Source organism: Pezoporus occidentalis, unplaced genomic scaffold, assembly GCF_034315485.1.
Source record: "Pezoporus occidentalis ecotype Australia unplaced genomic scaffold, CSIRO_AGI_Poc_V1 ctg31, whole genome shotgun sequence".
NCBI lineage: Eukaryota > Metazoa > Chordata > Aves > Psittaciformes > Psittacidae > Pezoporus > Pezoporus occidentalis.
In genome coordinates, this window is record NW_026915052.1 from 1,955,252 (window position 1) to 1,980,611 (window position 25,360).

The following is a 25,360-nucleotide window of genomic DNA, read 5'->3' on the forward strand; positions in this document are numbered from 1 at the left end:
CTGAATGCTACCCACTTCCTCTTTATCTTCTAGGAACTTAGAAGTAGTTTGTTTAAAACATCCTAAATTTTTGGGCAGGAATTGAATTTAACCAGACTGATCAATAATCTCCTAGATCCTTTCCCCCTCATTTTAAAGACTGGCACCTTATGTATTGAATCGCTCAGAGACAGTAACTACCCATCCTGGGATCAGTCTGCTCTAAATCTGAATACAGTGCAGCCATGAGATGAATCAAACTGCAGAACTAATTGATCCTAGTAACAATCACCTTATTTACTAGGTTAATTTTCAGCTGGATCAATTCCTCCATCCAGACCATAGTGCACCCTTCCAAATTGCTGTGGAAATGGGATGAAGGCAGGCAGCAAGGAGGTAGGAATGGGGTGGAGCAGGGAGAATGTAACTACATGTTTCAGCAACACCACTAGCTTAACATGTTTGTTTAAATACAATTTTTTAATTTAATGGAGATTTAATGGAGACAGATACAAAAAAAGTCACTAACTACTTGTACATCCCCTGTGTCATCTCTCGATAGTTGTCTTGCACCCTTGAAGTAGTGGACCAGCACTCTCCTGGCCTTCTTCATATGCATTTGTAGAATGACATCTTGTAACCTTACTGCCCCTGTTTCTATCTTATTTTGTGCTTGCCCTTCTGATTTTACCTCAACATACTTTTGCCATTCATCTATACTTATCCCGAATAGCTTAATCCCTTTCCATATGCTTTTTTCTGGTAGGGTCAGAGAGGGGATTGTGATGAAGCCAAGGATTTTATTACTACATTTCCTCTCCTTCCTCTGCTCTGGGATAACTTGAATTTCTGCGCTCAAAAGGAAAACATGCAGGGATGGAAAACCCCTTGGTTTCAGTCTTCATATGCTATATTTCCCACTTTCACATGGAAGGAAATGGTGAATGAAAGACACAGCAATCACTCTTCATCAGACAAATGGAAAAAATACAAAATACTAACTCCTATCAAAACTTTCCCCTAATTCTATTGCTTGACTATGAAGCAGCTCTAAGCAGGACATAGCCCACGGAGGGCACGAGCAAGAGAGAAAAGGACATTTTTTCTGCAGTTCTCCAGCAGTTCTGATCTGCTCAGCATGGCTAAACGTAAACAGCTATTTTGCTCTGCTTCTGGTCTCTAATTGTATCATTTTCCACAAGTTCACATGTGTAACAGCTGAAAATCATAAGTCATATGTATTCTTTTCCATCATAAAGTATTATTTATTCTTGCATGGTCATCAAATGACATTTAAAATAGTGAAGCTGGCAAAATGTCCTTTTACACAGTCTTATAGAGGTTTTCTTTAAAACATCTTGCTGATATGAAATGAATGCCATCAACTTGTTTGAAATGCATTTTTTCCTTAACTGGTCATATGACACTAAATTGTGTCAATATTGTTAAGCTTTTTTTCCCTGCTGAATAAGAAAATAGTTGCTGATGTCTTGAAATAAAAAATGTCAGGAAGGAATGGGGAGACATTATAGATGTGTAAATCTGAAAAATCTGTATGAAGAGTTTTGACTTTGCCAAAAAACTGTTTCATTGAATGAAGTTTCTGATGAGCATTAAGCAGCTAGCTAGGTTATTTGTAATTATTTCTGTATATAGCACCATAAAGCTATATAACACTTTTTCTAACAAATAAAAATTAACAAAATCAAGACTCCAGCTGTAGCTGGCAGTGCTCTGCAAGGTTACAGCAGATGAAGACTTGGCCCTTGGGCTATTGTACTCATCCCTTAGTCTAGAGGGACTCATTCACCTTCATGTGAGAGTATTTGTCTAATGGATGTTTTGGGGAAAAGATTCAAAATTCTTTATTGCAAGATTTCATGGACATCTGAAAAATATACCACTAGCTGGTTATGGCAAAAACATTAACTAAACTGCTATTGATATGTTAAAGAGCTGTTTAAGAGGAATAGTAAGATGGGAAAGGTAGCAAGTCCCTGCATGACAAGGCTGAAGGCTGATGTTTAGAGCAAGATCCTAGCTTGGACTGCACAGTGGTCACACAGTGCCCCTTGGCATCCTCCAGCCCTTCATGAGCCAGGGAACACTGCAAGCATCTTAGGTCCTTAATTCTTTTGTTCATGGCTGCATCTGCTTGTATAATTTATGGCACACAATACATATTTTTCTTTTGAGATTCATTCTGTTCTTTATTCCAACATTTATTCTAAGAAAAAGTGGTGGAACAAGGAGAGGTTATCAGGCATCAAAAAGCTGAAAAGAACTTATCTTTGTGCCATTTTTTCCTTGAATTATGACTGCACTAATGACAAAATCCTTTCCCTTATCTGTAGTTCTTGTTTTCTCTTGCTTCTTTGAAAGCTTTAGAGAGAAATGTCAGGTGGTGAAATACTTAAGAATTAAAGGAAGTGTTTTTAATATTAGGTAATTTGGTATCTAAAACAAATGCACCAGTGTTCTTCATGCTTGGATGAAGGCAGCTGGGTGGCAGGGCCTGGGCTAGTTCTCAGGGCTTCATTCAGAGACTATCATTATCATTCCTATTACTTTTTCCTCTGTCCAGGACTCTTGAATGCCACCACCAAAGAGAAGAATGCCATGCATGGTTTCCCCTGAGGAGGATTAGTAATCCTACACCTTGCACTGGCTGGCAGAGGTGTTGTAAGAGCAAACAGCATTCTTTTCCCAAAAGCTAAATATTTTATTTCTATATGGATCTGATCCTGCAATTTGCATTCCAATGTCTATTGATGTGCCTGTGCAATTCAGTAAAGGTTTCTTTGCTTCAACCACTTACTTTGGTGTATTTTATTTTTAAGTTAAAACAAAAAGAAAAGTGGAATTTATCTAAGTTTCTGGATACACTTGATATGAATACACAGAAAGAAATTACTTTGAAAGAACAAGTGTAACACAAAATTGCTTTGATCACACTGTGGGCCTTGGATGATTCCACAGACCAGAACAAACAAGTTTCTTCCAAGCCAAATTCTGTTCCAAAGTAAATAAAAAATTTAATTCAAAACAAAACTATAGTAACCCACAAGAATAAAAGCTATAGTCCATGCTGGAAACTAGGGTAACATAATGCTAAAAACTGCAGGAAAGGATTGCTGTCAATTGCTTTTTCCTTGAGCCAGCCAAAGTTTACATTAGCCAATGATTTAACTGTTTTCTTCCATCCCCAGGTTGTGTCTTGGGATCTTGTACTGGGAAAGAAGAAATGGGCTGAGGCAGCAAAAGCAGTGGAGGGATGAAGGTCTCAATGTAGGTGGTCTTGGGCTTCAGCAGATACCAAAGAAATCTGTGAGTGTAGTGGGCTGAATTTCCTGCTTCTCCCTTGTAGGTCACCCTGCCTTCCACCCTCTTGCTCCTCCACCTGCTCAGGAAAAGCTCATGGAAATTCAGTGAGTTTGAATCACTGGAGTTTCTATTGCCCCTGAAGAAATAAGCCACACTGTACAAATGGAACATTCTCTTCTTTCTTCCCATACCTCTTTTGGCATAATTAATATTGTAGTTGATGAAAGATACAGGAGGTGGATAAGCAAAACATGAAACTAGGTTAGTAGAGGCAGTAAATGGGCATATGTGATGACAGGAGCTAAGATTGCAGGTGAAGTCTCTGCAGCTATTTTCTACAACTTGTTTAGTAGCACAAATTAGCTTTCCCAATAAACCCCCAACTAAAAGCAAGTGTAACATATGAAATCACTAAAAGAAATGCAGTATTTTTTCCAACTGCCTCTCAGAAGACACTTGCCATAGTTAATTTTCCATATCCGAGCAAATTTCCAGTAACATAAAATACCAATTTTAGCTTTTATTGCAAATGTAGAAAGTGACATGAGATTGGCTAGCCCTTTCTAGCATTAATATATTGAACGGATGTGAACGGATGTGGTGCTTCATCTTGCACGTACATTTTTATGTGTGCTGTGTTATTTACATGGCTGACAGTAAATTTTCCTAGCATGTATCAGTTCCTGTGAGATGCCCTTAATTTTGCTGGATCCTCGAAACAGTGAAACAATGACATGGGAAAGTAGGAAATTATGAATATGAGTTCTGATAAGGCACAAGTTTAAACCACCATCCTACTGACCAGAGAGCATAAAAGAAGTGCTGAGATACCTCCCTCTGTTCACAGGCACTGTGGGTATCTGCAGAGGGAAGACCTGTCTCTCACAGTATAGCTGACATACATTCTTTGGACATACATCCAGTTTTCTGCTTCTTGGTTTTACATATTCTTGCAAATTATTACAGTCAAATCAAAGCATTAATTCTACAAATTTAATAGAATGACTATTTTAGTACTGCTTTGTGAAAAAGGGGCGATTTGTGTGTACATCTTACATGGACAATTTGCTCGGTTGTTATTTAAGTACCAATTAAAAAAAAAAAAGAATATCTACCTTACAGTTTTCTCTAGTCTTATTTGCCTGCAATATAATTTAGAAGGTATAGATTTATATTGCTGTGGCTTTGTATAAACAATATTAAACTGTAAAAAAATATGACTTGAATATATGCATAAAATAGACTTCTGCAATATTTCATGCCACAGTAACATCTGTATATTCATAATGTAAAAACTGAAATAAAAACAGTGATCTCAGCCATGTGCAGTAGGGCTGATGTGGTGCTAGCCACACACAAGCATCTTTTCTTCTTGTACTTGCTGAAGGCATTTCTCAATGCCTACATGCCTGGGACTCCCCAGGGTTTCAGTGAATGCAGGAAAGGTGCTTCTGCTGGGAAGGAATTCCCTGTGCGGAGTGAGACAGACCTGTTAAGGATGAGCCTCCTGTGCCCTGGATAGTGAACTGGTGAACCTGGTGTACCTGAAACCAGAGAAGCCACTCTCACAGGAGGTAGGCTTCATGTCCCAGAGCACACAGATCTCAGTTTGCTATTGGAAGCTTTCAGCCTCTATTGAGGGCTAAAGCCACCAAAAATAGGGTTGCAGATCTGAGCTAGAATTGAAAGCTTTCAAGGAGTAATGTTGAAGAGTGGATGGATCATTTCTTCACATAATGCCATCCATCATTGTGCCTCTTCACATCAATCTCTCAGAGTATTAATATATCTGAAATGCTGTTCCCATCAGCACAGATTGCACAGAAGGTGGAAAAGGAGTTGCATTCCTATGTGTCTGTAGTGAATTTTTGCTTCTCATCAGTTTAGTATCATAATATCTGTGGATGTAACAAGTCTGCAGTTGGCCTTTACATACACTGATGTGCATCGAACCTAACTTGTTAGGGGACCTTACAAAATAAAGGTTTTTCTATTGCAGCCACTATGCTTGAAAGCACTTCATAATAAACCATACAAATAATACCTTCAGTGTTTGCAGGCAGGGTAGTCTAATGCTTAGTGCACTCAACTGGTAGTTGATCTGGTTTGATTCTGCCACTGACTTCCCGGTGTGACTTTGGCTGTGTCATGTTTTCCCTCCCATTTTCCAAACAAGCAAAATAAAGACAACATTTAGTTCAATAAGTTGTTGCAAGTCTGAAAGCACCACTGTTTCCTGAGCAGCCTCCCATCTTTGAATGACAGTCATAGATGTGCAAAGCATTATGCTTTTCATCTTCAAAGCTTTCCCTTTGTATTTACAAATTAATCAATCTGCAAAGCAATATATTTTTTTCTCCTGGGCAATATGAATCAGAATCTTCTTATTAATTATAGGAAAAAATTCCACAATTCCAATATATGTCATTTGAAACAACATGATGTGTACAGACATATTGCAACATATTTTCATTTGGACTGTAAAACATGCATACCTTTGATGGTTTCAACCCACATTTGTTATACTGTATTTTTAATGTGCTCAGACTGTGCTGGCATAATGGTGATCCTCCCCTTATACCCTATCTTTCCCACAAGCATGAAACATGCTTTGTAGTGACATTCATGAAGACCCCTGCTGTGGTTGAAAGCTGGAGTCCTACTATTTAGACTAAACAATTATTCCAGTGGTTGAAGTGTTTTCACAAAGGAGACTGGGAGGCAAGGCACTTCTTCCTTTTCTATACCACAGTAGGAGAGGAAAACCTTATTTGAGCCTATGATAGGACCCTGACAGAGAACCCCACTCTAATACTTGGAGATAGCCTAGTGGTGAGGAAAAGCCACTTCTGAAGAACAATTTATTCACTGCATGAAATTATCTTGAAAAAATCAAACAATCTCTGCTGCTGCTCACTGAAGAGAAAGGACAAACCAAAAAACAAACAATCCAACCCAACAAAAACTGTCTAAATCAGGATTTCAGCAGACTTTAGGCAGCTAAATCCAAAAGTTAACCACAGACTCCATCTCTGCTAAATTCTGATCTCATCCTGCATGTGCCTAAAACCCATGCACTGTTTCTTCCTTACTGGGGCTGCTGTGGTGTGTAGCCTGCTGCTGGTACTGCTGCTGCCTAGTACAGTTCCCCTGGCTCCTTCCCAAGCACCATGTCCTCCAACACTGAGGCAGAGCACACTGTGCCTGTGAAACAAGGTCTTTTCTCTGACACCAGCTTTCAGACCACCTAACTCCCAGAGCTGGTGATGAAGAGCTGGAAGATGTGTCCATTTCTTCTGTCTTCAGTGAGTGATAGATGATTCAGGAGAAGCACATGCATGGTACCTTGTGCTTTGGATTGCAGTCTCGGGCCAGGCATCAAGTGTTGCAGTGCTTCTGTTCCCTTGTGGATGAAACCTCTGACTCACAGAGGAAAAGCAAAACTTGAACAAACACGCAATTTAAAACCTTCCAGGCTCAAGCAGAGACTGACTGACTGCTGCATTAAGTAAGACTGTAGATGGTGAAATGAACTCTGATGTCTTTAGTGGAAACATAGTGAGCTACAAAACAGAGCTCAGCTCCCTTTGATCATGCTGCAGTAAATGTGACCTATCAAATGATTGCTAAAGAGCTTGAGGGCTCTTCAAATGTTAGTCATGGTAAAATAAATGCTATCATTATTGACTGATAAATTTTAGCAAAGCCAGCACATTTGCTGATGCTGCTAGATGCTCTGCACAATAATTTCTCTAGTTACAAAATATGGGTCGTGTGTGCAGCGTCCCAGCTTTCCCGATCTGTTCAGCAGCCATGCGTTGCACTGACCTGAAGGAACCTTCCAGCCTCTGCAGTGAACCAAGCTCTCACCACCTGTAAATTCTGAGAAGAAGGGCCCACTTCATCTGATGCCATTAGCAGCTTTGCACAGCAGGCTTTTCCACGGACAGTCAGATCCCAGTGCCCTTGCCCTACAAAGTGCCACCATCCTCACTCCCTGAACAAGCCCACTGAAGGCACTGGTGTACAGCACAGACCCAGGAGCCAGGTATGAAGGGCATTGTCCAAGCTATCACCACACAGTGATAACATTCTGATGCTGTCAAATAACAGAGACACAGAAATGATCCAGAAGGGAAAAATCTCTCTTCAAAAGTTCTTCTCTACCAGCCAGGCGAAACATGCTTGTATTGGGCTTTTTCTCTCAGCATTACAGCTAAATGCAGACAGTACAGAGATAAGATTTACCTAATCAGTGTCTGCTATGCTAGTGGAATTTAAGAGGATACTGTAACTCAGATTTGTTTCATATTGATATGGTGACTAAGACAGCATGCTCCTGACTTAAGAGTATTGTTAGCTATACTGTTGAGAGTTATGAACTACCATACTTCTGATATGAACCTGCTATAGGGTATTTTTTGTATGTATTAGTAATGCAAAAGAAATAGAAATTAAAAAAGGAACAGGAATACATAAAACATCAAAATTATTTTACTATAGCCTATTAACAGGGGGTAAAAACAAGCTTCTTTACCCTAAAATTAGAGAATTATCTCCTGAAAATTCAGCTAGGGGTGAGTAAAAGCTCTGTTTTTCTCACTTAGCAAATAGTAATTTGTATTACACTACTCAGTACATCGAAACTTAAATTGTTACAAAATACAGCTTTCACAAATGTAACATCATAGAGTTTCTGATGCTGCGAATAATAAGTGTGCACAAAGGTACAGCAGCAATCCTCCTCTGGATACATCAGTCCCACTATATTGCTCAGGGTGCCACATTCCTATCTATATGATCTCCCATTTTCTGATCCACCAGCTTTGATCTGTACAAATGATTAAAGCTATGGTTTACTGAAAAACGGAGAATAAAGTGTTTTCATTGCTTCACCACACCATCAGAGTTCCCAGACACATTAGTGCATGCTTCCAATCCAGTGTCCCATTGTTCCCACAACCAGGCAGAATTTCTTTTTCATTTTGTGCCTTGTGGTGCAGTTTAGTGTAGTAAGATTGAAACAGGTCTTGAAATCATTGCAATTAAATTATGAAACTGTTTTCCTTTTCTAACCCTTGCCCTCAGAATATAATGCCATCATAGCAGCATGATATGATCTCAGACTGGGGCTGAGATCACTTTCTGTCACATCACTGAGCTGACTTGCAGCACGGTGAGCTGATTGATAGGCTCCACCGGCACCTTTGCAACTGATGTTGGTGAGTAATCTATCATTAAGGTTTTAGATGTTGTATCTTCCTTTAATGATGCCGCATTCAGGTCAGGTTTAGATTTGAATTTCTAAGTGACTTTTAATTTCTCCTCACCAAAACAGTGCTATGTTGCCCCTTTTTGTCCTTTCTTCTGCTTTGGCAGATATTGTAAATGTTATTGGGCGTTTACTTCTCTTGTCTTTGTAGCACTCTCACTGAGAACACATTTTTTTCTATAGACATAATACTTTCAGATAGCAAGGATTTCACGGATTTGCCTAAACTTGCACATCTGAAGGAAACTTAGGTTAAGCCAACATTCACATCTTACGGCAAGCACATTACTTGTGCTGAAACTGTTTCTAGCTCATGGAAAATTAACATATTTGGACAGTTCTCAACTTCAAAAAGAATAACCTAACTGTGGATGGCAATAATGTTTTAAAATTAAGGAAAGGTTTAATTAAACTTTGTATTAAAAATGACCTTCATTTTTCTATTATTGTAACTTGTATGCCCAAAATCCCACGCATGTATGTGTTGATCTGTGTAGAAGTTTTTAGAACAATATGGCATCTGGGAAAAGTTTGATGGCTTATGAATGAAAAGGTCATGAGAAAACCTAAGGGCTCTGTGTTAATTTTAAAGATGAGGAAGAATCATGGCTCATTTAAAACATTCAGAAAATCTATTGTCTTTAGCATTTTTGAAGTAATTTTCTCTTCCATGCTTCTTTGGTTTTTTTTTTATATAATTGAACTACCACAAATTTCTGTTATTTTATAGCCCATGGCTATAAAATGCAGTTGTTTTTGTCAGATACAAGTTAAGCACTGTCGGGCTGCCTAAATACTTGTGTTGGAGATTACTTCAACTTCACCAGTATTGGCATTGGCAATTCAGAAGGGAGCACTTTTCACTCCACTTTAATATGGAACTGATATCTCTGCCTAATTTTATAGCATATTTTTTGTGTTAGCACTACCATGGCTTAGTGGTTGGTGAGAAGACTCATAGACACCGGTCCCATGCCTGTAAGGGGACCCACACGATGTAACTGCTCTACAAAAAGCTGCTGAAAGGACTGAGACCTGAAGAAATGCTTTCTTAAGTGCCTTGGCATTTTTCAAGATGAGAGGTGCTATGGATATGCAATGCATTATTTCTCTTGTGTCTTTGGAGAAGCTTGAAATAAAAACGCCTTTCAGTCACTGGACACTTCAACATCCCTAGCACAGAAACTGAAGCCCACAAAATACTTTTGCAATATTACTAGTCAGCAGTTTTGTGCCACTACTCCCATCTTGCCATGAATGAATATTATACATAGGCAAAATTATTAAAACCAGTTGAAATTATTTTAGTATCCCGTACTGGGAAAGTGTATAATATACTTCACATTAAGCAGCTTAAAATGTATAAAACGTCATAGCAAATTACAGTATATATCTTTATGATTGCAGGAGGGTATCGATCACAGCATTATCTAGACAGCTATTTTGTAGCCAGCTGACTCGCCACTGCAATCAGTGGAGGAGGACACGAGGTGCAGTTACATGCAGTCTGTTGCTTCAGTGGAAGAAGCGACAGGAGCTTCAGTCAAACCCGCGATGAGCAGCGTTGCGGGGCGGCAGGGGGAAGGGATACTGAGGCCGTGCACTGCGCTCTGCAGCCGACAGGCTGCCCCAACGCTACAGCACAACTTCTGCCCCGAGTCCAGCCTCATTCTGATCTCTCTTGTCGGGGCTGTACTTCTGCCTCAACCCCCCAGGCCATGCGGGTGGTGTTCCCCTCCGCAGGGACGGAGGTGTCTGTGCTCAGAACGCTCCGCCGGGCTGGGTACCGCGGTCAGGGCACCTCGCTGCGGCACGGGGAACCGCGGCTCGCCCCTCTTTCAGCCGGGGACAGGGTTTCGCAGGGGCCGCCTGCTGCGGTACGGGGCCTTGGCGGGGCCGCTGGGGGTAAATGGCTGGGGCGGCCGAAAGCTCGTCCAGCCGCTGGAGCCAGCGGTGCCCCGGGCCTCACCGCCGCGCCCTCTCGCCACCCGCCCAGCGGCTCCCTTCACGCGAGATCCCGGCGCCCGTGCTCTGCGAGCGCTCCGCCGCCGCGATCTCCTCTCGTGCTGGGAGCCCCGGGCGGAGGCCGCGCTCCCAGCCGGTAAGCCGCAGGACGAGCAGAGTAACGACGCCGCAGCCGGTGAGGGCAGCGCCCCACAGCCCACAGCCCCCCGCCCGCCTCGCCGTGACGGCACCTCGCCCCGCCCCGCTCCGCGGGTCTTCCCCCTCGCCGGCGGAGCGGCCGCCGCCCCATCCGCGGCGGAGTGAATGGGTTGCTATGGCAACTGAGTGAGGCAGGCAGCAGGCCGCCGCGGCCCCAGCCGCCTCCGCTCCGCAGCGTGTGGGTGAAGAGGCAGCTGGCGGCAGCCGGGATCGCCGAGGGGAGGCCGGGAGCGCAGCGGAAGGATGGAGGACGGCTTCTCCAGCTACAGCAGCCTCTACGACACCTCCTCGCTGCTCCAGTTCTGCAACGGTAAGGGCGGGGACAGCCTGCCGCTGCCGCCCGCGGCGAGCAGCGGGGTCCCGCAGCCCCGGTGGGGCGGAGACGGAGGCCGGCGCGGGGAAGGCAGCGCCGGGAGCGGGCCTGCCGGAGGCTGCCGGCGGCGTCTCCGCCGCCCAGGGCCGCCGGGCTCCGCCGCGTAACCCGGGGAGAGGAGGAGGAAGAGGGAGGAAACTTCACCCCCCTCAGCCTTCCCCATTACACAGCTGGAAACCTGCCAGCCTCGGCGCCGGGGTGCCCGTGCGTGGAACTTCTGCACCTCCTTCCCGGGAATATGTATAGATATGTGTGCGTACGTATACCCTGTAGGTGTGTGTGTGCATCTGCCTCCAAGGCAGATCTGGTAGCCCAGGCTATCACCCACAGCTGCGTGTCTCCGCTGTGCGTATGCCAATGAACATACATACATACATACAGATACATATACACACAAGTATGTATGCGACCGAGCTGTGGGCGCACGTATGTGACCCTGAGCCGCGCACTGTCCTTCCGCCCCCCTCACAGTCCCGCTCCGTTCCGCTCGCTCCCTGGGGAGCTCATCCAGCGGCTGTCCACACCAGCCAATGACAGTTCTTAGGTGTCGGATTCCTGCGTGGAGTTACGGTAGTTAGCCTGCAGTTGTTGATTTAGCTTTCTGTTATTTCTTAAGGTAGGGTTTATTGAAGTGGTGGCGTCACCTGGGTGGCAGTGTGACAGGGGAACTGCTGGGCTGCAGTGTAGGGTCGTAAAAAAAAGGAAGGAGGAGGTGAGGAACTCTCCTCAGAGGGGGTATTCGGAGATTGGACTGTGTAGTATTTGGGATTATTCTACTAGCTGGTGTTTACTGTTATTTGAGTGGAAATAAATCTGGTATCCTAATTGATACGAGGAGTTCTTCATGGTAAACTTTGAACTCGGAGCACTTCATTTTGGTTCTAGTTATTGCCTCCTAGCAGCAAAAATTGCAAGCATTCACGATCTCATATTTAATAAAAAATTGATTTGTGGATCTCCAGGTTTTAGTAGCAGTCTGGCTTTCTACTGCTATCTGAACAGCTGGAGTCATGTTCTATTAAATTACTTCATGACAGCAATGGCATCAAATGTAGCTGCTTCTTCTTGTGGAAGAAATGAAGATGATAAATTTTATGGTTTTTTTTTTGTTGTTGTTGTTTTGTTTTGTTTTGTTTTTGTGATGTGATGCAAGGAAGGGGCAGGTTAGCAGAAAACTCTTAATACGTGTAGACCTTGAGACTGTGGGAGCAGTTTTTCAGGGCATGAGGATTTATGCGTGTGGGCTTTGCATTGTGTGGGGACACTGTATTCTCAGAGCTCTTCAGGAGAGAAAACTATGACTATGTATGCGTGTATGGGGGTTGTACACTCATAGCAGATGCCTGTTTTGCCTAAACTTAATAAATATTTCATGGTAAGTACTAAAAAAAACACCAAACCCAAACCACACAACAATGTATTTCAAAGTTAGTACTCTCACCTATTTATAAGCAAGATCTCCGCCTACCAAAATCCTCAGGCTTTGCTTTCTATGGTGTTCGTGGTAGTAGGATGCATGTGGGAACAGTAGGAATAGCAGCACTTTCTGAATAGTTTGAATAAGCAGAGTTGCTTATTTCTGAGAACCATCAATCACATTGATTTTGTAACTGAGCACCTATTATACATGATGGAAATAAGCCCCATGTATTTATGTTGTGCATAGGTTTTAAAAACTTGGTTAATCATCAAGTCTTATGTTCTAGAATGTTACTGATGAGATCACTGGCTAGATGTCATCTCATTGCAGATAGTGAGCTCAAGGGCTGTTGTAAACTTGTATTATTCTGTGTTTATAAAAGAAAGTGGCTGAATATAGAAGCCTTTCCTTTATGAGTGAGCATTCAGTGAGACTCTATTAGATGAGATGAGTAAGAACAAGAGAATCAGGCCTTTGTGGACTGCCTTGAGGTGATCAGATATTTCACACAGGCACACATGACCCACAAGTGGAAAAAATATAGATAGAGGATGCCAGTGAGGATTTTGAGTTTAGAAGAGGAAAAGAAGATTACAGGGAAGCGGAAAGCCCTTGCAAGTGTAATGGGTAATATGAAAGACGATGTGAAGCTGGGAGTGGGGCAGACATACAAAAGAACCAAACAGAGCTAGGAAGTAGTAGAGATGTGAAGGAAAATGTGATTTTGGTATAGGATAATATGAAATACAGAAACGGCTGATTAGCACTTAAAGTGATCATCGCTGTATCCTGCAAGTTTTTCTGTTCTGAACACAGAGGAAAGGATTAATTTTAGTTCTACAAGTAAGGGCATGATGGAATTTTCTGATGGTCTCAAACGGAAGAAATCGTGAAGAGGTTACATTGTGTTTGGAAAGATCAGGATACAAAGCCTGCGCTCCTGTAGACGTAACCTTGAATCACCTGCTGGGGAGCGACTGAACTCTAGCCTGGGCTCAAGGGTGGCTGCGGTTTCTCCCACCTCCCGGTCCCTTCTCCCTGCTTTGGGAGGGAACAGCCACAGAGGAGATGGGGGAGGAAGGGAGCAGTGGTGGGCAGGAGGTTGTGATGGGGATGAGGGAGCAGGATCTTCGCTGTTGGAAGGCAGCAAGGGAAGGAGTAATCTGAAGGCAATCTTACTCTAAGAGAGAAAGCCTCTCTTTCTCTCTAGAAAGGACACAGGCTTCAGGAGAAGAACTTGTATCTTTTTTTCCCCTCTCCCTGCTTTACTTGTATGAAGCTCTAGTCTGCATGATTATGTTGTAACATATTTTTATGGCTTGCAAAAAAAAAAAAAAGTAAATGGAGAAGGAAGAAAAGAAAGAGGTGAGGAAAATATGTTCATTTTGAGCTGCATGTCTAAAATCTAGGGCAAATATTTAGCACAGCCAGTTCAAAGACACCTACTTTCTTCAACTCTTTTACAGAACAGTGAGGGTAGGGTTGGTGTTTGAGAAGTGTTGTGTTAATGAACACAGGTGTCAGTCTGAGATATCATCAAAGCAAGAAATACAAACTTGCATGTGATTTTAGGTAAGTTATTTCATTCTTGTTGCCTTAGCTGTAAACTCAGAGGAAAGTATATGCCTACTTAGGAGGAGTTTATTGCATTTGTTTGAAATCTTTCACATGATTTTCAGAGGACAGTCTCTTCAGATGCACAAAATGTTTTGCTAGTTGCTGTACCTGTTCTGTTTGTTTGTTTCTTAAGGAAGGCACTAAAATAACTTCTCTTAATGCCTGTGTTAAGTACAGTTCTGAATTTAAATCTCACTTTCTAGGTAATGAAGACCATTATTGGCTTATTTTGTGTGTTGAAAAGCAGAGCTTGGTTGTAGATGCCTTCCCTGGTATTGATTTCACTTTTATGTAGTTCTTGGGTAGAAAGCCATTATGTTTATCTACAGTCAGTCAGGGTGTTAATACTGTTTTATTTAAGCTGAAGATAAAAGTGGTAGAATACTGATGAGGCAAGATAGTGTCAAGGTTTCTAGCTTCTGCTTAAAAACTGATGGAGAGAACCATGCTGGACATGAAACTCTGCAGAACAAGGCACATATTGGAATTAAAGACAGTGCTCACCTCACCTCCAGCTGATTTATTGAGCCACAAGAGTGATCAGTAGTGATTATAGGCAGCATGAGGAGGCATATACAGTGTGGGCAGAGGTTTTGTAGGTCCTTTGACCACAATTCTCTATTCACTTAAAGCCATAACAATGACCTAATAAACATGGCCTTCACTGTGCTAGTGGCTGTAGGCAGGATTATTAGGCATGTAGAATGTAAGGGGTAAAATCTGTGATTCCTGTGCTCTGCACAATGCCTATATGGACTAAAAGAAAGAAATGTGAATTTATCCTTGATCTATTTACAACTTGTAGCATCTTTTTATCCATCCCACTTGGCTTGTGGGAAAATTTTAGCTGTCAAATGGCTATTTCTGCGATGACAGATGCCTTGCTTGACAGAAACTTCAAATGTAGAGTATCTGGATAAAGCAGTAAAAGTGCATAACAAATTCTTTCTTAATGAAATTGATTTCTTTGGCAAGGGATTCCATAATAGTAATTACAGTTCTGTTTAACCGATTACATGAAGTGTAATTGCTAGTGGAAAAATCTAGAGTTTGAGAAAATTTTGAAATAATACCAGCTATATTACTGTTTATGTTAGAAAATCCAACCCTCTTAAAAAGAGACAGTTCCTTTTTACTCCCCTCCTTCCCTCCCAGATCACCAAATCATATTATTGAGTTTTCTGACAGCTAATAGTTTTAATAACCATTAGTCACTATTTCTTTTAAGTCATGAAAAGTAAATTGTATGAATAAGTCCATATACTGTTCTGCTCAGTTTATTTCCACTTTCAATCTTGTGCTTCTGTAATTAATGACCATTCCATATAATAAATCAAATATAAATACCTTTTCTCTCCAACTCATGTATCTACAAGTGGATTGATGCCCTGTCGTTGAGGAAGTGAATGCCACAAACCTTTATGGACAGTGTTATTCTGGCAGTCAGCTTTTCTTTCCCATTTGATTATCTCACTTCCTCTGTTAATATTCCCAAACACTTTCACTTACCCTCTTCCTATGGCTGGACCAAAATCACATAGTATAGTATGGATTAGGGAAGTAGCAATGGTAAGTTCAGCCTTATAGCTTTTGGGTCACTAATTCAAATCTGTGGAGGCTTGGAAGAGACTGTAATTTGTTTTATTGTGATAACTTCCTAGGAATAATGCAAAGCGAAATTAGATTTAATTTAGCTCTCACTGGGCAGATTCATGCCCTGTGTGTATGAGAAGATGTTGCAAGCACGTTCACAAAGATGTTGCAAACATGTTAATAGCATTATGCTTGTTTGTTGTTTTTCTCAAAATTTTGTAACAACAGAGATGGGCAGACAAACAAGGCTTAAACTAGGGCATGTCTCTAGACCTGTTCTGTCCAGGACACAAGTGTGTTTTGAACTCCAGAGTGGAGGACATGACCTACATGAAGCTTCTATCAGTTTTGTAGGACAGAAAAAAAAATTTATTACCTGGAGCTGTTTGGACAGCATTTTTTTTTGTTTGTTTGATTTTTTTTGTTTGTTTAATACTTTCATAAATGTTTGTTGTGGTTCTTACAATCAAACTCTCAAATGTAATGCTGGATTGGGCTCTACATTAAGTGTCTTTTCCATGCATTTTGGGACTATATAGAATAAAAATGATTTCTTTTATCAGCTTACTTCTAGAACTTACTTTCTTCTGGGATAAAGGGGAGGGGTGGCATACAGAAACATTTTTTCGTACATTCAGTAATTGAATGCAGGATAAATCAGTACGCCATGAAATACAAATAATTTGCTATAATGGACACTTTCACAATATTATTGTTAGCCTATTAAAGCTTAGGCTATTATTTTTAATAAGATGCTATATAAGTAAAAAGAATTTGTGGCCATTTAATTAGCTATGTATTTCCAAATAATGAAATATTAAAGCTCATTTTAGTCATGAATACTGTTAATTGAAGTTAGTGGAATTAATTTTTTCTTTTTTTTTTTAAACTAAGCTTTTAAAAACAAATGAAAATATAGAGCAGTTATGAGAGATGCTTTCAGTGATAGGCAAAGCTCAATAGAGAATCTGTGTCAGTGCTAGCAGCATGGAGAGAAACTACAAGTATCAAGTATTTTATCATGAATAAAACAACATACAGAATTTCAAATGAAAGCATTGGACTCTCAGCAGGAAAACATGCTTTATCTTATCTTCAAGGAGTTTTTAAAAATTCAATAATACTTTACTGAGCTGATAAAGTATGTGTTTTAAAGTCTAATTAAGAATAGCAAAACTCAGATTCTTTTATTGAAGCTTAAACGACAAGCAAAAAATTCAAATAAGGATTAAAATTATATTAGAAGTACATTAAATTAGAAGTACATTAAAAAGTGAATACATCAAGAGGCAGTGAGGGAGTACATCAGTCAGCAACATACATTTTAACAGGTTGTATCCTGACTTCCCTCCTGTTTCTCCTTTCCTTCAAAATTTAAAACAAAGATTTTAAAGTTGATGTTGCAGTTCTTTTGTCAAGAGAAATTTTGCAAAGCTGTAATGAAGAACCTGTCTTTTGATCATTAAAATATCAAGGAAGATGTGAGAGAATAAATAGGAAGGTTGTGTGAAATGGTATAATGACTACATTTTTATGGGATGCTTGCTTTTCTGAAATGACACTAATTGGACAACCATAAGGAATTGTGAAAGCTTAGAGGGAGTGCAGGAGGAACTATGGATGATGCTCTTCTTCCATGAAACATAATTTAAAATGTTCATCCATTGCATAATTAAAATGTGGAAGTAGCTCCCTGAGGTTTTTTAGGGAGGTGGGGTGGGGATAATGGTATGTTAACATGATTTCACCAAATTAATTCTTTGGAAAGTAATTAAGTGAGATTGTCCTCACTCCATTACTTCCTCAGAGTGAAATCTGACATGGCCCATCATTTTCTTCTCTTGCTTTGAAATGACTGATTATTAAATAAGTATAATATACTCGTTTGAAAACTAGTATTAGATGTCTCTAGTAGTGTTTTTAGATACTGTGAAATGTTGAAACTAATTGAATTCTTGGATTTAAATACGTGTGAACAGGAACCTAAACTAAGATTTGAAATGTGAGGTTCTAAAGATACAAGACAGTTGAGCACACTTAAATATATAAACAGAAAAGTTAGAGAATCAGTCATTGTTTCAAGCTAGTAAAGGCAAATATTTTTTAATGAAAACTTGTAAAGAACCTTGTATTTCATGAAAACTGGATGTTTCTTTTTCTTACAACTGTGGTGAAAAAGCACAATAAATGTAAACAGCTTTTTTGATTTCCAGTTGCAGCACCTGTATACCCAAGTGGGGACAATGATGTCTAGAATTTCCCTGAGGCTGTGCAAGGTTTTGTACTCTGAAGTCAGCAGCATTAGGAACAGGTTGTTTGTTTGTTTGTTTATTTCCCCTTGGGGGAAAAAAAAATTACCCTGAAACCTGAGAAAGATGCAAAGATGCTGACAGCCAGTTTCATGTTTATTTTATGTTTGCTAAAGGTAATTACTATTCTGTTGCTTCCTTTCCACCTCCCTGTCCAGCATTTCTCTGTTTTATGTAGACCTATTGTTGCCTATGAAGCATCCTTCCATTTCCAAAATGGAGATGCTGCTTTAAACAGCTTGCGGGGTCCAGCAGGTAAGTACACCTCCTGACCCTGAAGTAAGCACATCGGAATTAATGTGTTGCATGACATGGTCCTGCCGCTCAGTGTCTGATGAATTGCATGCTGACAGAGGATGGCTTCTTGGAGGTGAGCAAGGTCTGTGGCTAGATGGGTGGTCTGGCAAGGCTAGCTGGGCCGCAGGGGGCAAGGGGGCCTTTATCTAAACTGCTAAAAAACCTTCCAGTCATTAGCATATCTTGAGACTCAGGCCAGCCTTTATTCAAGCCAGTTTGCACTGCTGCCTTTTTGTTTTGCATCTTCCAAGTACAGGCCAAAATAGTAAGGCAGCAACAGCCAGGACTCTGTGCAAGTTACCTGAAAAATCAGGCCATCTTTTTTAGGTTCCTATCTGTGAACCTAAAAATTTAATTTTGAATTGAATTTTAAAATTGAATTTAAGGAGTTTATGTCCATGGGTTGTATGAGGCATGGTTACAAACCATATATAAAATAGCTCAGTGTAACGCAATAAACAATAGCTGATGTGATTTGGGGTGAGAGATGAAATCCTGATGCTCTTCAGCCAGTAGGAGTTTGGCTGTGGACTTAGTAGGACTGCAATTTCAAACCTGGAAACCCTTATGGCAAATTCCACTTGTGTATGAAAAGTGAGGATTCTCAGAAATTTTGGCTCTCACAGTAAAAAATATATACCTGTGTAATTTAGCTAACTCTGATTAATGCCATGCATGGAGGGAGGCGTGAGGGTAAGCTACGCTAGGCAGTGTGTGTGTGTGTGATTGAGATCCTTGCAGTGGCTGTATTTCAGTTTGGAACTAAGTAATTTCCTCTGTGTTCAGATGATTTAATGAACTAGTTAGGGATCCTTTGGGACAGAAGATTTTGTATATAAATGTTTTAAGTTAAGCGTTTGTATGTTTTGCAAGGCTTGAGGCCTTCCTGTGCAGAGAAGTGAGAAAAGATCCATTTTTAGTATTTGGAGATTTGCTGTTTTCTGGCAAATGTGTAGGCTGGGGTCAGCTACTGGTGGCATGGAGATAAACCTTTCCTCGGATGGTGTGCAGCAGGATCTGCAGCTGAAGGGCAGAATGCTTTAAAAGAGAAACTTGTAAGATGCAATAGCTCTAAGATGTTGTATTTTAGTGCTGTGTGTACATTAGAAGGAAATGTGGGATAAGAGGAAGACATCTGTAAAGCAAAACAGTTTACAGTGAGTACTCAAATATCTGTATGTCTGCATTTACTGCGGACTGGCTCTAATCTGATGCCATGAAACGCACATGATGCCAAAGAAACACACAGCAGTACTCAGAGCGCTCCTGGAGTGCAGTTTCAAGATTTGGCCATGACATGAACCAGAGGGGTGATTGGTGATGATTGCTGGATGAGTACCCTCTGGGTCGAAACTCAAATATGCAGAGGGAGACAGTTGTTGTCAAAGTTAGCAGGCAATACTGCTGGCACAGCTACAGCTGGGGTAGTTGTGCTGAGTCGTCTTTGAGAGATGTTGTCTCTCAGTCTTTGGTCTCTTACCATTGTTCCTTCTAATTTGGGAAGAAATATGGGTCACTCCTGAAAAGTTACTCACTTGTTCCACTCTGTTCTTGAGAAGAGATTCTTAATATCATGAACAAAGGACCTTAGGGTTTATGTTGGGCTTGAGCACTTCTGTAGATCTGAAGACTTATTAATGGTTTGTTTAAAAAAAAAAAAGCTTATTATGGACATTGATTGTGTTCTGAACTGAAAATGAAAAACTCTTGACTTACTTTTAGCAAAGTGTAATGGATCAGATAAATTAAAGTCAAGGCTTTACCTTTATTGAAAGATCTAAGCCCGGTCATTTTAAAGGGGGAAAAGGGGATGTGGGAATAGCAGTTTATGTGGGCTTTTTATTATTTAATAGCTCAATGTTTCCACCTCTGGTTTAAAGCTAAAGGATAGATATAATAAGTTTCTTTGGTTAAGGGATTCCAACCCCTTTCCCAGTGTTATTGATTACTGCATGGTGGGTTTTGCTTAGATTGTTTTTGCTACATTTGTCAGTCTCTTATCTGAGAGGTTTACAACATGTATGTTACCTGCACCAGTCTGAAAAAAATCTTTTTATCACACTAGGAATCTTTCAGAATAAATTTATAGCTGAATTAAATCATTAGTGATCTGTACTGTATTTCAGCTGTCTTTTATGACCTGGGTGCTTTGTTTTGGTTTTTTGAAACAGTTCGGAAACTGAGTCCTTGAGATTAAATGTTTGGCTATGGAATTGAAAAATGTTTGCTGCTGTGTTAAGTGAATGCTTTATAACTAAAATTCATGGAAGCTAGAAAATAAGTTTGTTGGTATGGTCTCCCAAGAGCAATAAATCTGTACCTACTCATTTTTTTTAATGGAGTTCATGGTTGTAAGGCATTAAGGTGAAACTTTACAGCAGTGAACAGAGTAGTGTGGTTTATTCCAGCATTTTCTCATGTGTAAGTTATTTGAGAGATTCTATTCTGTAGCTGTTATTCCTAAATAGGATAGTACTGCTGGGACCCTAACCTTACATGAGTTCATGGTCCTGAGTGACTGATGTGCTTATTTGTAAAATTTGCTTAAACAAGGGGAGTCAATAGCAGGGTAACCTACCACTTCCCTAAAATTTACCTTTCTGGTACACTGTGATGTAATAAAATCATTCTACTAACTTTGAAGATGAGTAACAATAACAGCTAATTGTTTTTGTTTGGTTTTGGTGTTTGTTTTCAATTAATGAAAGGATACAATGTAACAGGGCTGGGAGCAACTGAATAAGGTATGTTAAAGATGACAGGCCTGATCCTTTACACAGTAAGAGGGTGTATAGGGTTGCTCACGAGTAAAGGTTAATAAACCAGAGAGCTGTGGGAGCTGGAAAGTAATAGCATAAAATTCAGGAGACTGAGGTTAAGTGGATTCTCGTCTTGGTGGCAAACGTTATGGTACCCCCGTCTCAGCCATCCATTCCCATTTTCAGGCAATGGTGGCTTGGGCAGTTAACATAGACCATGCAGCTGCTTGGGAGGAAGGTCTTGATTCCTCTTCTCTTGCTCTCTGTGGTTTTACCCACTCAACACTTGACAGACTAATTTGTCAGAGCTAATTCAACATGCTAACCCAACAGGAAAAAAAATATCTATGCAGTGTTTATGTGTGGTACTTTGGTTTTGCTTTTGCGGGGCTAGTTTTCTGCCACACTGGAGAATTAAATCAGCTTCCAAAGATTCATTATAGGAGGAGTGAGTGCTGCAGGCAGACTGGGTCCTTCTAGATTGGCCATTGTGTCTTGTGGAACTGGATCCTTGCTTTTGTCATTGCAGCTGCTTGTGGCACCATGTGTTGCACGGCATCAATAAATTAATCCAAATTAGAAGTGATACCCATCTGTTTTGTATTGTAGCAGGTAGAAGCCGTTCCTTTTTTTCTGTGTTGTGCCAGGTGTAGTGGTGATAGGAAAAAAAAAACAAACTACGGGGGAGAGGCAGGCAGCTGCTAGAAGACAGTAATAAAGAAGAAAAGTAATTTTTAACTGCTGCAAGTATGATTTATAACTGAATTTAAAGGTCATACAGGGTGGAAAATTACATCTGCATCATCAATTTCATTTTCAGCCCAGTTACCTATTCAGAGTAAAGTGGAATAACATATTTTTTTTACCATTGAGATACTTGCATTTCTTTTGGTGAATGTTGAGCTTTCATGGTTGCTTTCATGTGTGTCTGTGTGTGTTTTGTGGGTTTTGTTTTCTTTTCTCCTTGCTGGAAGCTGTGAATCTCAATATTTTTTTTAAATTCTTCTTATGTTCTTTGCAGAATATGACTTCACATTTGATTAAAAAAAAATCATAGTTAGCCCCTGGCACACAGGTGTAATCACAGTGTTTTTATACACAGAAATTTTAATTCCTAATTGCAGATCCTCTACTTTTTTTATAGAGCTTTAAAACTTTTTAACTATGTTTTCCTTAGAACTTAATTTTGTACTTTTGAGAGAGAAGTAGAATTTCTATTAAAAGAACAATGATCTTTTCTTTCTTATATTTTCTTTCTTGGGAACATACTGGTTTCATGGGCATGTTGATCAGATTATTCCACAGCTTTGCAGGAAAAAACCACAACCTAAACCCAGAATTAATCAGGAGCAAATGTCATCAGTGTGATGCTCTCACTCTGTTCTCGAAATCAAATCTGGCTACCTGCAGCTGAAGCATTTCTTTTAATACATCAGATTGATTGCAAGGGGAAGAGAAAGGTCCACAAGATCTCTGTCCATTGAGGAGTTTAAACAAAAATACTCTTACAGGAGCTAGCAGTCATCAGTGGTCCTGTTTAAGAAGGTCTGTATTAAAAGCCTTGCCCTGAAGAGAGTAGTTGTCCCTCCTGTTTGTTCACTCTTCTTTGCTTCCAAAAAGTTGAAATAAGCCTAAAGCACCTCCAGTGATTCCTGCAAGGCTCTGTGGATTTTGCAAAGCCCAGAAATTATCTGGTTGATGCTGGGTTCTTAACCCTGGTGGCTGTGACTCAGAAGGTTGAGAGATTTGTGTGCATATTGTTCCAGGAGGGGTAACCTCAGGGTTTTTCTTCCCTCCTAGTTTTTAATTTAAAAAAATGTTTAGCCTCGGGGAGACCTCTAAATCTAAGCCTTTTACTGCCTCCTGAATTTGGCAGTTGCTTCTCTTGGTTTAAGTCTCTAGGCATGTGAGATGCGAAGCTTTGAAGTAGCTGTTGCCTGTCTGAAGCCTCTCTGGGGGCAGGGAGAAGGATAATAAGGTTTGTGCTTTTGACATTTTATTTCTTTGTAGCATGTAGATATTTTAGCACAGGAAAAAGTGAAATGGCTGAATTTTAGTAAAGACCCTAAAATTACAGAATTGCAAAGACTGTGTCTTTGGCTTTAATACAGAAAAATTGCTAAAATTGAGATGGGGAAAGTCACATATTTTTTGTCGGAGTTTTAGTATCTACCATTACAAACTAGTTAATCCATTTAAGAAGCAGAACATGAGATTCAAGGGGGAGATACTTTGTTACTGCCTGGTTTTCTTATGTGATGCCGCATGGACCATTGACAAGAAACAGGAAAGTTGAGAAAAAGTATTTGGGAAACCAACAGAAGATTTTGGATATTTGTAATTCTATTTCTACATGATGTCTGATAGTCCCGTGTTCAGCTTAGCGAGCAAAGATGTGCAAAGTCTTTGGCAGTCTATACCCCAAACAGCAAGCATAGGAAAAAAATCCCTCTGCCTTTACCTTTCCTAGCAAGGCTTTTCAGATGCTGTCTCAGAACTGCTCATGTACTTCCTCCAAGTATAAAATTCATATAGGCCACCTTCTCCTGGCTATTCCTAAGTTTTTCCAGTCTGGCTCCCTTAAAAGAGTGTCTTGAGGGAGTGGGTTAGAAGTAGGACAAATACATCAGGGAGGAAAAGAAAACTATTTCAACATCTTGACTCTGGCAGTGTGAAGGTCTTTCTGTTTGGCTGTTCCTAGCTGTGGCATAGAGCGCTTCCTATGCTGCTCAGGTTAGTATTAATGAGGATTACTAGGTTTAGTATTGGCTAAAATACAGAAAGTGATTTAAAAACTACTAGTGTCATTGCTCAGTTTACCAGGCTGTCTGGGCTTGTCTGCTGCAGACATCCCAGTGGTGTGGGGTGTCATTTTAGCTGTAGTCCAGGGCACAAACCCTGTGCAATAAGGGGAGCATGCCCCATGGTGCTCTGCAGAGGCACTAATGTTTTCTAAATCTCAGTTTGTTTAATTTGGACCATTTGGTTCCAGGTTGAGCAAGGCAGCTTGTTGGGATTGTGAATCAAAGTTGTTTAATCAGTCCTTACTGATGCCTGATGTCCAATAGAGCGAAACTTCATTTTATAAGCCAAGGAAAAATAACTGTTGTCATGACTTCTGTTCACTGTGGAAGCGTTATCACTGTGTAATTGTAGTAGTATGTTTTTTTAGTAGAAACTTCATTTATATTAATAGTCTAAATGATCCATTTTTACTTGCAGTTTATTGTAGTACCTTTTGTTTTGCTGTGTAGATATTTATTCAGTTTTTATTTGTACATAGCTATTTGTCATACTAAAATTAAATGTTAGACCTGTATAAAAGTTTAAAATCTATCTGTGCTGGAAACAGCAATTCTGTGACTCTCATGACAAGTTAGCAACTTGCATGGTTGCAAAATCTTTTCTCTTTTTTCCCAGTTATAACCACAAGAATTGGTGGTGTTGCTCTTACAAGTCCCTGTTACCTGTCCTTTAGTGTTCTGTGGTTAAGAGCTGCATACTAAACCTCAGTTATAATATGTTGCAGTCTGTATGAGCTGAATTCCCACATCCATCACTGTGGGAGTAGAAACTTGAGGCAGTCAGAATAAGCTCAGTCCTTCAAGCTCCTCCTAAGGTAGCTGGTGCAGGGTGCAGTGAAGGGGATTCTTCCAACCTTTTACAGGCACACACCTTGGAAAACAAATGAGCCTTGTTGAAGTGACTACATCTTTCAGAATTTTTCATCCTTTTTTTTTTTTTATGCTAAAAGTAACAGCCTCAATAAAAAAGAAAAAAGCTTTTGACACTTGACAGACTTCCACTTGATAATTAGATAGTAAAAAGGTGTTGGTTGGCAAGGCATTAGAGATGAATGATATGCAAGTTCCTATGCATTTTTCTTTAAGCAATGCTGTGCTGAAGAGGAAGCCCTCTGAATAATTGTATAAAGCAGAGGTTTTAGAGTGAAAACAGATTGTATCCATTTGAAATAACCCAAGAGAATCTGAAGAAACCTACTGGCACTCTCATTTCTATTTCTGAATAGCTCCTTTGTTTAGGTAAGAAGTTCTTAATACAGCATATTATGTGTCTATTCTTAGAACTGTGTGCCTTACCTTCTAGTTACACCCAATGTCTTAATCACTTTCCCATTAACTTTATGGAGTAATAACCTTTTTTTTGCACTGTTTATTCCAAGCATTACCCTTCCTGCCTTTACACCCTATTGAGGGTGCAGAAAGGAACAAGTGAAGAAGGGTTTTGTAGTTT

At 40.3% G+C, this 25,360-nt stretch overlaps 1 protein-coding gene across 12 annotated transcripts in view; it reads left to right on the forward strand.

The window, feature by feature from the left end:
- The window catches only part of EML1 (EMAP like 1), a 133,870-nt gene that overhangs the window by 33,188 nt on the left and 75,322 nt on the right, over positions 1 to 25,360 (forward strand). For 5 of the 12 annotated variants that reach the window (XM_062627888.1, XM_062627889.1, XM_062627891.1 and 2 more), the window contains exon 1: positions 10,792 to 11,048. The exons of 1 other annotated variant lie outside the window; for it this stretch is intronic. In XM_062627888.1, the coding sequence (XP_062483872.1) occupies positions 10,982 to 11,048 (67 nt within the window). In that variant the 5' untranslated portion in view covers positions 10,792 to 10,981. Of the gene's footprint in view, positions 1 to 10,791; positions 11,049 to 25,360 lie in introns of those variants that run through there. 6 more of the 12 variants (XM_062627894.1, XM_062627895.1, XM_062627899.1 and 3 more) reach the window with 2 other exon arrangements.